Source organism: Ixodes scapularis, unplaced genomic scaffold, assembly GCF_016920785.2.
Source record: "Ixodes scapularis isolate PalLabHiFi unplaced genomic scaffold, ASM1692078v2 PGA_scaffold2__306_contigs__length_199485367, whole genome shotgun sequence".
NCBI lineage: Eukaryota > Metazoa > Arthropoda > Arachnida > Ixodida > Ixodidae > Ixodes > Ixodes scapularis.
Window position 1 is genome coordinate 1,672,806 of NW_024609857.1, and position 13,768 is coordinate 1,686,573.

General features: G+C 43.9%; 1 protein-coding gene across 1 annotated transcript in view; it reads right to left on the minus strand.

Moving 5' to 3' along the window:
* Positions 1-1,761: 1,761 nt before the first annotated feature.
* The window catches only part of LOC8040916 (pseudouridylate synthase 7 homolog), a 29,078-nt gene continuing 17,071 nt past the window's right edge, over positions 1,762-13,768 (minus strand). The window contains exons 10-15 of the mRNA XM_029980498.4: positions 12,378-12,535; positions 10,612-10,747; positions 7,467-7,604; positions 7,332-7,401; positions 4,606-4,754; positions 1,762-1,932 (exon numbers count right to left, since the gene is read on the minus strand). Of these exons, the coding sequence (XP_029836358.1) occupies positions 1,811-1,932; positions 4,606-4,754; positions 7,332-7,401; positions 7,467-7,604; positions 10,612-10,747; positions 12,378-12,535 (773 nt within the window). The 3' untranslated portion in view covers positions 1,762-1,810. The remainder of the gene's footprint in view (positions 1,933-4,605; positions 4,755-7,331; positions 7,402-7,466; positions 7,605-10,611; positions 10,748-12,377; positions 12,536-13,768) is intronic.

A 13,768-nucleotide genomic window follows, 5' to 3' on the forward strand; every position in this document is an offset into this window, starting at 1 on the left:
ATAATTTTACAGACAGTTTTATGACAATACCGAATTCATATGTGTGTTACATGCTTTTTTAAATAAGAATTTAGCTCAACAAATTAGTTATTCCCAAGCTTCTCCACCAATAAAACTGATTTAGGGTTAATCCAACTATATTATATACGTGCGTATATATATATGTATATATCTATATATATATATATGTATATATATATACGTATATATATGTACGTAATGGCTGTGCCTCCAACTGTAGCGAGCCTACATGTAAGTAAATGATATATCTGGCATAAAACATAAGGTGTAGCTTAGCCATACCTAGTCTTGAGTAAAATAAAAGTCCTATCAAGAGGGTTACACATATTCTTTAAATACGGGATATGCACTTGTAGACTATCCCACTCTATAGTCCGGTGCAACTCAAGAAGGTAGGGCGCGGGCAAGACGGGCAGGGGAGGAGGAAGCAGACGGAACGCTGGGGAAGAGGGGGAACCTCCTTTAGCATTCAGTCTGCTTTCTCCTCCCCCGCCTTCCTTTTTCTTGCACTACCTTCTTGAGTTGCAACAGACTATAGGCGAGTACTTTTCTCCTAAACACGGGGCTGCACTTTGGCAGAGCAATGTGCTCTGGCTTGGGGTGGTGTCCAGGTGCTCGGCGAGAGGCAGACGCCTTGGAGCTAGGTAACCTGCCCAAACAAGCTTCAGAAATGAGAAATGGGGTTAAAAGTCTGGGTATGTATGATGCAAAGGTCAAATCAAATACTAAGTTACGCACATTTTGCAGATTTCCAGCATTTGCACGGGCCTACTGCAACAATCTGTCAATGTAGACCCCGTGTTATAAGTTTTGGTACTAAAAAAAAATATTAATTTTTGAAATGATGCTGGCAGTGCTCTCACAGCTTGGTCAATTGTATTAGGGTGGGAACACTGGCACAGCAGTTGCATCGCCGATTTCTAGCTAGTGTTTAATATTTATTTTTTTGCTTGCTTACGAGCAGCCTGAAGGCCTTTGCGAAAAAACAAAATATGATACATATTCACCAGAAATGTACAGGGTGTCACAAAAGAAAATTTACACGGTATTTTCTCCGCAAAAATAAACTAGGCATCGCCGAGCGCTCATTCTCCGCCCGAAGGTAGAGCTAGAGGTCACAACCAGATGCCAAAGTTTCAGCCCGATCCGATAACTTAATCAAAAGTTATGCGATTTTCTAAAAATTTCAATGGGAAAATGGAGCCTATTTTTGCCCGTTTTCGGTTTCTGGTGCCATAGAGCCCTATGTGTTTGAAAACTCCGTCGGCCGCCATTTTCCCATTTAAATCTTCAGAAAATCACTTATAACTTTTGATCCAGTTATCCGATCGGGCGGAAACTTTGGCATCTGGTTGTGACCTCTAGCGCTACCTTTGGGCGGAGAATGAGCGTTCGGCAATGCCAGTTTATTTTTGCGGTAAAAAAGATCATGTAAATTTCCTTTTGTAACACCCTGTACATGCTTAAAAGTCGTGCACAAACTTAAAACCATAAAACTACTTAAAATTTGTAAAATTAAGCAAATTAAAAAAAAAATTCAGAAAGTTTTGTTTAAAACATGTTAGATTTGTGATATTGGTGATGAATTGTAATGAAGATCGGGGTAAAATACCCTACGATTTCTACAGCTTGTGCTAAAATGTGTACTCTCATTAAAAGATTTAGAAGACGGCGGATTCAGGGTCGGTATTGGGAGCATAAACCCGACACTGCGCAGAGGGAGTCGAGGCAGGCCACGAGTGCTTTCCAAAGTGTTTATTTCTTAAAAAGGCCGCGGGTGACGCTCGTATCAGGGTGCCTTGGCCGCCCAGGCGGTGGTGTCCGACCGGGTCAGCTCTCGGATGGCCATGGTAGCGTAGCAGGACGACGGCAGTGAGAACTCCATGCGCAGGCCTCGGTGGGAGCCTGAACCTGAGAACAGGCCGGGGTCACCCTCTTTCTCTCGACTTTAGTTTGAGGAGAGGCCGCTGATGGCACTCTGCGGAGTTCTTGGAGTTCTCGCTCTGAACTTTGTTCTCATTTCAAAAGCGCCACAAGGTATGTCTGGCAAAATTAAGCAAAAACTTTCATTGCATAGAAGACAAAACTCGTGATAGTAATCTTTTTTGGCTGGAGAGACTTGCGACGCTACAGAAAGGCAATGGCCCACACCGTACAGGCCTAAAAAGTCTTAATGACCAAATGTCCACGATTAGTATAAGAAAGGTATGTATGCACCTTGGTGGGAGAACGTGATACTAGACCCCTTACCTTTTGACAGCTGCTAAAGTGACCAGATTCTTCAGGCCCCAGAGCGGGACACGTATACGGGGGATGCATGTCCCATGCTCTGGGGCATGTATCCCCTGGATACATGTCCCAGAGTGGGGTATTGTATTTCGGGACTCTAAAACTTTAAATTTGGGTAGGAAATCGCACCTTTTTTTATTATTTCGTATATAGTACACCATGCACATTTCTTTTTCTTAGAGATTGCATACTTTTTAGCATGCACATGTAGGTAATACGCTTTAATGGAAATATTTTTTATAATTAATGTATTTAATTTTTTCACATATAACATGTCCATAGTCCTGTTCACATGTCGCACGCAAACTAACCTCCAGCATCAGCATCTCTTTAAAGCAAATCTTGTTGATTGATAAGAGAAAGTACACTCTCTACTGATGCATCCTTTCATTTAAACATGCATTTGATCTATTCGGGGTTCTGGAGGAACCGAAGCGGGACAAAGCACCGTCCCACAAGCATGCTGGCGGGAGAGCGGGACTACAGCTCGAAAAGCGGGACCTGTCCCGCTTAAATCGGGACGTCTGGTTACTTTACATGTGTAGCTTCTCAAGTATTTGGTATATAGATTGCAGGATAACTTAGAATTCTGCAAATATGGGCTCTTTGTCAGATGTCCAAATTAGAAAATTAACAGCGTGCGCGTTTTGGATTTTCCCAAAAACCTCGGGGTCCTATTTGAGAACGGAGAAACTACAAAGTGGCCCTCGGTTGACTTCCTATAGGAGGTATTCACTGGACGCCATATTTGAGGTAACTGCTCACAGCTCGTGCCCGGGAAGAGTTTCCCGTCAGCTCTCGGGCAACCGCTCGAGAAGAGGGGAAGGAGAAATTATCTTGTCATCGGGATAGTCTTGTGCGAATAGTGGAGTTTGAGTTCGAATCGAATTCGAAGCGAATAGTGGTTTTGCCCAAATATTTTCGATTCGAATATCGAATAGTTTTTCCACGCCTTTCACTACCATTGTACAATTCTTAGACGAAAACCCAGCTGAACTTGTGAAGGTTGTTCCGCTTGTTAATTTATAAACTTAGTTTAATCTATCTATATTTATGAACCGTGACCTCAGAAGGTCTGGTGTCTTGGGATGGCAAGTAAACAACGAATTTGACGTAAAATGAATCCTGTAGAGATGGCCAACTATACCCAAAGGAGTGATTTCACAAATCTTGCTATATAAAAAATTCTTCCTTTAATCTCGAGTTAAAAAAGAATTATAAGGGCATCTCTGCCTAACACAGTACACTCTTGCATAACAGTTTAATTTTGAAACTTTTCCTAGACTGTAGATATACACATTCACAAACTTTTTATTTATTTTGGAATACAGTCGGCACAGGTGCACCATCCCGCTTTGAATATATGCTTTACTTCCATGCATGCAACTACGATATTCATACCTTTCTAAGTGTTTATCGCGGCAGGTTACCCCATTGAGTGCGCTTCTTACCAAGCACCGGTGCGCTGCGGAGAAGCAACGACCGCGGAGCTCGCTTTCGCGGGTATTGCTTCTCCGCAGCGCACCGGTGCCTGGTGAGAAGCGCACTCAACGGGGCTAACCCGCCGCAATCGGCACTTAGAAAAACTCGAATAGTGCAGTTGTTCTCGAAGCGAATATCGAATAGTGTATTATTCGGAACTACTATTCGAAATTTCGAATATTCGCACAACCCTACATCAGGACTCTCCTTTGTAGGTCCCAGGCTTCCCCAAACGTCGCTATTCTCCCTCTAGAAGATTAACTTGCCACTCAAAACTTGTACAAAAGCATCTTTCCCCTCTCTCTCTTCCCCAGTGGTAAGAAAGCAGCAACGAGCTCAGCTATGACCGCCAGTTAATACTCCCTATACTTGGTTTCACTGTAAGTCGGACCACAGTCAAAGGCTATAGGACATACAAACAGCGACACATATGCTAAAAGTGCAACTCACTGGGAAATTGCTGCACTTCATTGGTTTAGCAGATAATAGAAAACGTAGAGAAAAATGACAAATGCAATAACGCTGCACTTTGACGCTGTTTGATTAGTCCCATCGACTCATAGTATTGGCTGTGTTCAAAATTAAGACAAAACAAAGTATATGCTTGTTGGTAATGATGTAACTTTAGAACAGGGGACACTTTCTTAAGTTACAACAAAGTATAGTTTCTCGGAGAAAAAAAAAGCTATGAAGCAGAAAGAACTGTGCTGCGAAGTGGATAGAATGCCTCCATATTGTGCATTTAAAGAACACGGAAGAACCTGAAAAATACCACCTGTAAAGTGAGAACTTTTTTCTGAAAAGACATCCCACCTGGCTGTTCGGGAAGCGTGTTTCCTCGCAATGCGTCCAGGTCGCTGAGAAGCAGTGGCTTGGAAGGGTCCTCATACGTGACTTCCTCCCACGTGACGTCCCGGGGTATTGTGACAATGTGCCGGTAGCATCCACTCATGGCAAAGGCCCTGAACAACAACAACACAGCCAAAATTTGTTTCTACACCTGCACAGTACCTCATGCGGTTGCATGTTTCTACATTTGTAAGAATAGAGCCAAAACCAGGAGGAACATGTCTCGTGTACCGAAAAGAGCGAACCACTTGAGCGAAAGTCGACCCAACTCTTGTCATACCAATGTTCTTTCCCTTTTATTCCTTCTGAGAACTGCTGCAGAACGGAGTGGATTGTCTAGAAATGGGGGGGGGGGGGGGGTGTTATTGGTGAATTATGAACGTTGAGTTTGATGAAAAATGTATTCTTGAGAAAAATCTTGACACCCCAGTTGATGAACCTCATTTGCACGAACCCAGCCCCCGCCATGCCCTACAGCAGTGCAAATTTTTGTGCAAATAACTAGACTGGTGAGTAGGTGATAGACAAGGAAACTAGAGGCAAAAGTAATGATTTCTTATCTGCATCATAAAAAATACATCCTCACATAAAAAATTGGTTTCGCAAAGTACAGCTATGCACGAACTTACAATCGAAGGAGTTTCTATATGGTAGATGTTTTGGTATGAAAGTTTAGAAAAGTGCAGCTACCTCATCCAAAAGTAAAAAAAATAAAAGCGTCCTACGTGGACTACAATATTTACATGATTGTAAGTCGACCCCCCCACATTGCATGTCAGCAAAACGCAAAAAACAAAAAAAAAACAACAAAAAAAAACAATTTATAAGTGCATTGTACAGCGAGCATGGGGGAATGGCAGGGTGCTTCTTTCGAACGCCTGGCCTCCAGCGCACGCACTAGAGGTAAGACAACTGAAACTCCTCCCCGTTGTTCTCACTCTGTCTTTCGTCCGTACTGGTGCTGTAGTTCCCATCATCATCGCCACTTCGCAAACGACCGCATCAACCGTATCCCTCGCGCTTGCTCAGTGTTCGTGTCGCACATGATGGGTAGGAATTAATCGCGCCCTTCCGTAACTTACACTGCAAGCTCAACATTTGACCATGGAAAACATCCTGATGCATCCCAATTTTGGCCCACATAGGCCTCTTTGTTTGCCATCGCAGTTAAGATCCTGTGCCGTTGTAGACGCCACCGATGCACCAATTTCTCCGACGGGTTGAACTTGCGTCTAGCGGTGCAGTTGTTGATTGCTTTCGGATGAAGAATGGCCATTAGCGAGTATCAAAAACCCTAAACTGCCCGGACCACGCGTGTCAATACCGAGAAACATAGTTGGCACTCCAGTATGCGGTCGCACAATCTTGACTCTTGATCAAATAATGTGTGACAGTACGTCATGCAAAAGCAAGCAGCGGGGAGAGAGGCTGTTCCAGCGGCTGTTCCGGCCACTCTGGAGTGGTTCTTAGAGAGAGTGCTGCCACCCCTGGAACTAAGGCGCACCGCACGCCACCAGGCGGTGCGGTGTATTGCGCGCCATTCATTGCACGCCATTTGGGCCGATTTGCAAATCGCGTTCACCATAATCGTGATACTTGTTCGTGCAGATTAAAAAAAAATACAGAACTTGCAAAACAAGTGCACAAAATGCCAATATGCTACAGCTACAGCCAGTTGAATTCGTAACAAGCCAAGGTGTTCTTGATATTGCGACTGTCTCGTCTTTGTCGGCGGTGGGATGCTGTGGTTCAGCTTATAAGTCGACCACCCACAGTTCAAATTTTTCAAGAATTTAAAGATAAGTTGACCTACAACCGTGTAACTACGGTAGTTCAGGGCATTTCTCGGCACTACGAGGGGAAGGAGAAGAGCAAGAATGACTGCCTTTCCCTATTTCGTGTTTGTCATACTGCAGAACAGTTTCTTGACTTCAAGAAACAATAAGGTTATCACCTCATTCCACCATAGGACCACTGCAATTTTTGCTCGCAATGTGTGACTGAGGCAACTGCATTCTTTGAAAATGTCATGCAAACATTACTCCCCTTTCCAAGGTGAACAAGGGCATCCACCCATCTATACCTTGCAGGACTCGAGTTGAATGATTTAAAAAGGGCTGAATTGATTTGGCTCATAGTGTACAGTAGGCTATTGTTAATTCAAACTCAAGTAACTGGTGTTCTTAGCTAGTTCAAAGAGGTCCCAAATACTATTTGGTTGACCGGCTGTTAGTTCGATGCGTCTGTAAGCTGCTAAATTCATACTCAATATTCAGTTCATTTACACTTCACCTTGCCGTTGAGGAGGGTTCTCGGAGGTACGGAGCTGGCTTCATTATTGAACCGATCAAATATTCTGGCATCGCTACAAATTAGGGATAACCATAAAAAATGTCACACTATTCTTTAAGAATCCAGACAGTTCATCACCAGAGCCATATTTTTGCGCAATACCGTAAAAGTCCCACCACTGTAGTTCTACTCAGCCATGAAAGTTCACGTGAAATAAATTGTGTAAGTTGCTTCCTGTCTCGTCCATAGCCCTGCCAATACAGTGCTGTTGGTTTATATGTTTTCCCGGACCGTACATTATTATGAAAGTGATTCTCCGATGAACGAATTGACAGGCTCCTACTAAACATGGTTCCCACTTTTCTACTTAGCCATTTGAAAAATGGCCAGACACTCACCTGTTTTTGTTGTTGAAGCTGTCGAGGGTGAGGCCGTCCTCTGCCAACATCTCTTTGTACCACTCTGCAACTGGAAAAAGGATGGGACCGGTGAACCGAAGGGCTCAATGGGGCCCACGGAGGCACACTCCTCACTTTCGTTTTTGGGGTACTTGACACTGTAGCCGGGCAGTGGCAGCACCACATCCCCGAGAGTCGCCGCTGCAATGTCCTTGACCACCGTGGGCTCTGCCTGCTTGCTGAACTTGCCTTCCTCGGACTCGAGCACGGCCCCTGCGAGGAGGCAAAGGCAGGGGACAGTTTTAGTCTGTCAGGATAGAAGGGGGAAAAAAAATCAAACACTGAGTGAGCAAAAGAAAAAGATTGTGAACATGTTATTAGGTAGAGTAGATAGTTGGGCTAGTTGGTTTTGGAACTTGGAATACATTTTAGCGCTCAAAAGACAAGGACATAAAGACGAAAATCACACCATTTTATTACATGAAACGTCACTTATATACCATCCGTGTTCCTGATTTCGCCCTATCACTAGTCAACCCAATGTTTTCCGAGTGCAAGATTCTGGCGAGGCAAAGGGAAAAAACTGTGAGGGAAATAGTCGTGGCAGATGAGATTAAGAAGGGTGGGGCACCATGTGTCAGTTTGGCCTCAATTGACCTACTTGACAAGGAACGTGCCTTCCACAAAGACGCGGCCTGGCATCGGGTTGGCTAGTGGTGGAGCGAAATCAGAAACACGGATGGTATATAAGTGACGTTTCATGCAATAAAATCAGTTGTTAGTAGCACACTGTGGTGTCTGATTCTCGTCTTTGTGTCCGTGTCTTTTGAGCGCTAAAACATATTTCAAATGTTATTAGGGTTAATAATGCACTATTCAATATTAGCTTTGAAATGAACTGCAAAGCTCATACTTTTCGAAGTGTGTGAAAATGCGGTCATTTCCTTTCCTCGAGAGGCCCTAAAGCGGCCGTGAAGCAAGCCGCTGGATTCATTTGTTCAGCCGCACGCATCCGTCGGTGGCGAGGGGGACAGCACCATCTTAGAAGCTGTACCCTCGTCACCCCCTCCGAAAGGGGACGCAATTGTCCCCAAATCCTGGGACCCCTGTGGTCGAGGGTGCGCTAGGGAGGCGACGACAAGGGGGTACCGGACGCCGAGAGGGGGACTCTCCGGGTGGCGGTGGGAGCGTGTGGTTGTGCGTCGGACCCGTCTCCAGTACGTTGGCGCCCGTCGCCTCTCGGGAATGCATTGAGCGGTGAGTCAATTCTCGTCACCGGTGCTCAGTGTGTCGCGTTGTTATATGCCCTGTATAGCTTCTTGCGGTGATTAAACTGTTTGGTCACCCGGCACACTGTGTGGTGCATTTGTCTCTTCTATTAGAGCGGTGCTGTGCAGCAAACGAACGAACCCGCCGCGGCTGTTGAACGTGAGTACGCTGCGGGGTGGATGTTGGAACACGGGCTCTCAGTGAGCCCCGGGTCTTACTGTTCCGCGAACAGTGTTTAAAGCCTCCCACAAGTGTGGATTGCGGAAAATTAGCCTCGTTGAGTGTGTTTCTTATCAAGCACCAGTTCAGCTGGATTTATGTTTAAGCGTAGTGCAACAGTAGTGAAAGGATTGGAGAAACTATTCATTATTCGGCCAAAACATTTATTCGCTTCAAACTCTAAATCCACTATTTGCATCTGACTACATCTTAAATCAAATGTGTCAAGTCAGAATTACACAGAATGCATATTTGCTCAGTCTCTATACAGGTTTTTTTTTTTTTTTTTTTTTTTTTTTTTTCCCTTTAACTTTTCAGATTTGTTTTAAAAAATCCGTGAAAGCTAGAGTAATGCAATTTGTGCAGGTGAATTATACGGCCAAGAGGACATAGTATAGGGAGATAGTCGCAACTATTGGTCGCCTAGTTAAGTAAAATTTGTTAATTAACCTTTTAATTAGTACAAATAGACATATAGTTCCAACTAGAAACTTGCTGAGCATCATCGAAAACCACTAAATCAACTATTTTTAGAAGGATATAACGCCGGGGCAGGATTTTACGGCGTTCTGTAAAAACTCTCTATTTGGGCACGTTTCTAGATTTCGGTTTCTTATCAGAGAAAATCTTTGTGCCCGCGGTCCTGTTCCTTGGTGGTCGCGGCACGAAGCCACCCCCTCGCCTTTCTCGTAGCATGGAGGGAAGTAGAGCGCACGTGTGTTGCGTGTCTCAGCCACTGGGGAGCAGGACAGCGGGTGCGTAGATGCGCTCCGATAAGAAACCGAAATCTAAAAAGGCATCCAAATGGAGAATTTTTACAGAATGCCGTAAAATGCTGCCCTAGCATTATATCCTTTTAAAAAGAGTTGATTTAGTGGTTTGTGATGATGCTCAGCAAGTTTCTAATTGGAGCTATAGTTCTACTTGTAATAATTAAAAAGTTAATCTACAAATTTACTTAATTAGCCGACTGATAGTTGCGACTATCTCCCTAAACTATGTCCCCCCGGCCGTATAACTCGCTTGCACAAACCGCGTAAGTGTAGCTTTCACAGCTTTTTTTAAACAAATCTGAAAAATGAAAAAAAAAAAAAAAACACCCAGTTAATGCGCGTGTTTATTTTGATTTTAGGTTGTTTGCACACAGACAGACTGATGTTTGTAAAGAAAATTTAATTAATAAAGATAAACTTATAGTTCCAGTTAAAAACTTTCTGAACGTCATCAAAAGCTACTAAGTCAGTTAGCCTTAGACGCTTTGGGCATGTGGGAAGTGTGGCGGGCGCTAAAGTTACCGCTCATGCAACAGGAGCAAGGCTGCACATTCTTGTTTAGTCTTATCATATGCATTTTCACACAGTCAGCTTTGTGCCTGTCGCACAAGTGCTAAATTTACCGCTCTACCGTGCTTCCCACACTCTCCAAGTCTTTCAAAAATTTACTGATCTAGTGGGCCTTATGTTTATTACATTTGAGTCATATGTTTATTTACACTAATTAGAAAGTTAATTAACAAATTTTAGTTCCTTATTCGACTTGCCGTGATGGCAGCCCCCTAAATTATGTCCCCCTGGCTGTACAGCTCACCCGCCCAGACCCCATTACTGAAGCTTTCACGGCTTTCTGAAAAAAAATCTGGAAAGACTAGAACAAAAACCTGTACGTATATACAGATTGCACAACAAATATTTTTCCAATAAATTCAGCGGGAAAACTTGCCACCCTGTGGCACAGGCCTTGCCAGTGTTCCTTCTTCCCGTCACGTGACATCAGTGCTTAGATCGGTCCTCACCGGGGACGTCTGCTGGGACAACCAAGTCCCCTTCGAGCACGGCCAGGCCAAACTTGCGCAGCCTCCGGGAGACCACCTTGTTCCAGATGTAGCTCTGGTAGCCGTGGATGTACATGAGTCGTACATTCCTGGGTATCTGTAAAAGACCGGTTGTTTCACTCACTTTGCGGAACTTTCACCTGGTGCTGGTACAGCAATACAGTCGAAACAATGCCGGTGTGGCGTGAAGCCTGATGTTTTCATATTGAAATTCAAACATAGAATCTTTTTCTGAACTGCTTCGTTCATTTTTTGTGTACTGTATTCAGAACTGATAAACTACTGCGTTCACGTCCTTTCACAAATTAGGTTATAAACACAAGCTCCAGAAGGCACCCAGACGTACTACCTAAACAATGCAAGTTTTGATATCAAATGCAGATATAAGCTATTATTCACTCATGAAATACAGCCAAGTCAATCTAGCAACATCACTGCCAAAGAAACAATCAGAAGTATCATTGTGACTGCTGATTCCGACACTTCCTAAGCTAAAAGCCGAGCCAACCACATACCGTATATAGTATAAACACCAACTGCATCTACACAGAGTAACATAGCACAAAGTGATTATAACTTTTTCAGCATTTTTCACTGCAAAGTTGAAAGGCTGTCATCAATGTTGACAGCATAAACGATGGAATGTATCTATGTAGGGCACCAGTTTTAGGCGACCACAACTTTCCACTGCGACACAAGGTCGAAGCAATAGAGTCTGAGCTTCTTATGCGCATTTTACGTGCAGCAATTCTGCTTCTAGAGCGGTGCGGCTCTAGAAGATTAGCAAATTTTCGTGGCTTTAAAGTGGCAGCGTCTGCGCTGGCCATTCACAGCACAGCAGAGAACAATCTGACAGGAGGAGAAGCATGGCGGGAAAGCTTTCGCATAGGATGGCATTTTCATGTTTTTCAAGCGGATGGCATGCAGAAAGTATGCAGCAACTGGTTTTCGATTTTCTCGAGTTCATTTTTTTTGCTTCAGCAGTTGCTTCGGAACTGTTAGGGAGATTGGGGAGGGAAATAGTTCTTCCTTTCCTCCAAATATCTTGCGAGGAATCTCTGAAATGTTCGGGCATATCCTAGTTTGGGGCCAAATGCCCTTCTCTCCCCTTCCCCCGACTATTCTAACACCGCTGGCCTTGGAAATGTGCTTACAAGCTCAAGTTCCCCCTCCTTTTCCCTTTTGTGTCAGGACCTGTCCATATTGGCATTTGTGAGACTTTTCGTGTTTAGTGTTTGATGAGAGTTTCTTGTGTCGTTGTGTTTTGCCCTCTCATGGACACACATTTCCATATCGGAGGCGGCCCTATTTGTTAGAGTCTTTCCAACGGAGGTTTCACCTTTTGCGGCAACAAACTTCAAAAAATAGATAAACAAATAAAACCAAACTTTTTTTTTTTCATTTTAAATGGTTTTTGTTTTAATGACGTAAAATTAAAGAGGAAACAGAAATCTAAGGCATTCAGATTGTTATTGGATACCACTAAAATTCATCGTGCACGTCAGCTTGCTGCAAGCAACGTTGGGTATCGAAGCAGTAGAAAACGCTGGTGGGTGGTGCATGTGAAATGATACCTTGCAATCTGTGCCGCGGCGCCACTAGCGGCAGCGATTGTGGCCGCAGAACCGCTGCATGTGAAACACGCATTAGGTTGCCCGAGTGACAGGTTTGAGAACCATAAGAAAAGCTTCGATGTAGTATCGAACCAATAAAATGTCCGCCAGTACCGAGAGCAGGGCGCAGACGAAGGCCTTGGGTCCGTTCTTCAGCAGCCCCTGGAGCAGGAGGCCTTCGATGGAGCCCTTGTGCTGCAGCAGGGACAGAGCCTTGAGGGCATCCCCGGAGCGTGCCCACTCTTCACGGCACGCACTCAGCTGGGCATTGCCTGACCAGACACAGAGATACACACTCTCTCACTCCTTAACAGTTCTAAGGGGACCAGAATAAAAATTAAAACCAGGTGGTGCACTGATAATACATGCCAATCATGTAATAAGCACCTGTATTGAAAAGTTTATTTGCTACAATGGAACATCTCTATAGGAAACACTGATATGGTAGATACGGCGCTTTTTTTTAGGCTTTAGTTTTGTTTCAAAGAAGCCGTAAAAGCTTCACTAATGCGGCTTGTGTAGACTAGTTGTATGGGCAGGGGGACATTATATAGAGGGCTAATCGTCACGATAAGTCGGCTAGTTAACTAAAATATGTTAATACGGTTCTGTAGAAGCGTAGAAATCTGGGCGAGTTGGTGATGCATTGGAATGAGAAAACAGCACAAACAAAATGATGGACCAGTAGAAGAGTATACACACATACGCACTGCACCTTCTCTGTGTTTGTACTCTTCTACTGTTCTGTCATTTTGTTTGTGCTGTTTTCTCATTCATATGGTTCTAATCAGTAGCTTGCTGAGAGTCATCGAAAACCATTAAGCCAGTCAATTGTAGAGTCTTGGAGCATGTGGGAAGCGCCAAAGTTACCACTCGAGCAGCAGGAGCAAGGCTAGCGATATGATAACGTGCTTGCGCAGTTTTTCAGTCTCTTATCATCCGCGTTTTCTAACTGCCAGCCTTGTGCTTGTTGCACAAAACATAAATTTTGCACACAATGAACTTCCCACATGCAAAATTTATTTCTAAGAATGACTGATTTAGTGGTTTTCGATGATGCTCGGCAAGTTTCTAATTGGAACGTTATACAAAAATACGGTCAGTGTGCAGGCTCGCTGGTGGATGTTGATCATCATGGAGATTACCCTAGACTGCGGTAAAAGATAGGAAATTTAGTAGAAGAAAAAGGGCACAGGGAAAGGAATGTCTCCCGTGCCCTTTTTCGTCAACTAAGTTTCCCATCTTTTTTTGCCACAGTCTCGGGTAAATTTTAACACGAAACTCTTCACAAATTAAAAAGTTTATTAACGAATTTTAGTTAATTATTCCACTTATCATGACGATTAGCCCCCTATATTACGTCCCCTGGTTGTAAAACTCAGCTGCATTGATTGCATTACTGTGGCTTTCACAACTGTTTTTAAAACAAATAGTGATAGGCCAAACTTCTGCCAAATCGAAAATTCGGTACCTAATCTTGGGATTCGGCAAAGCCGAACTTTTGA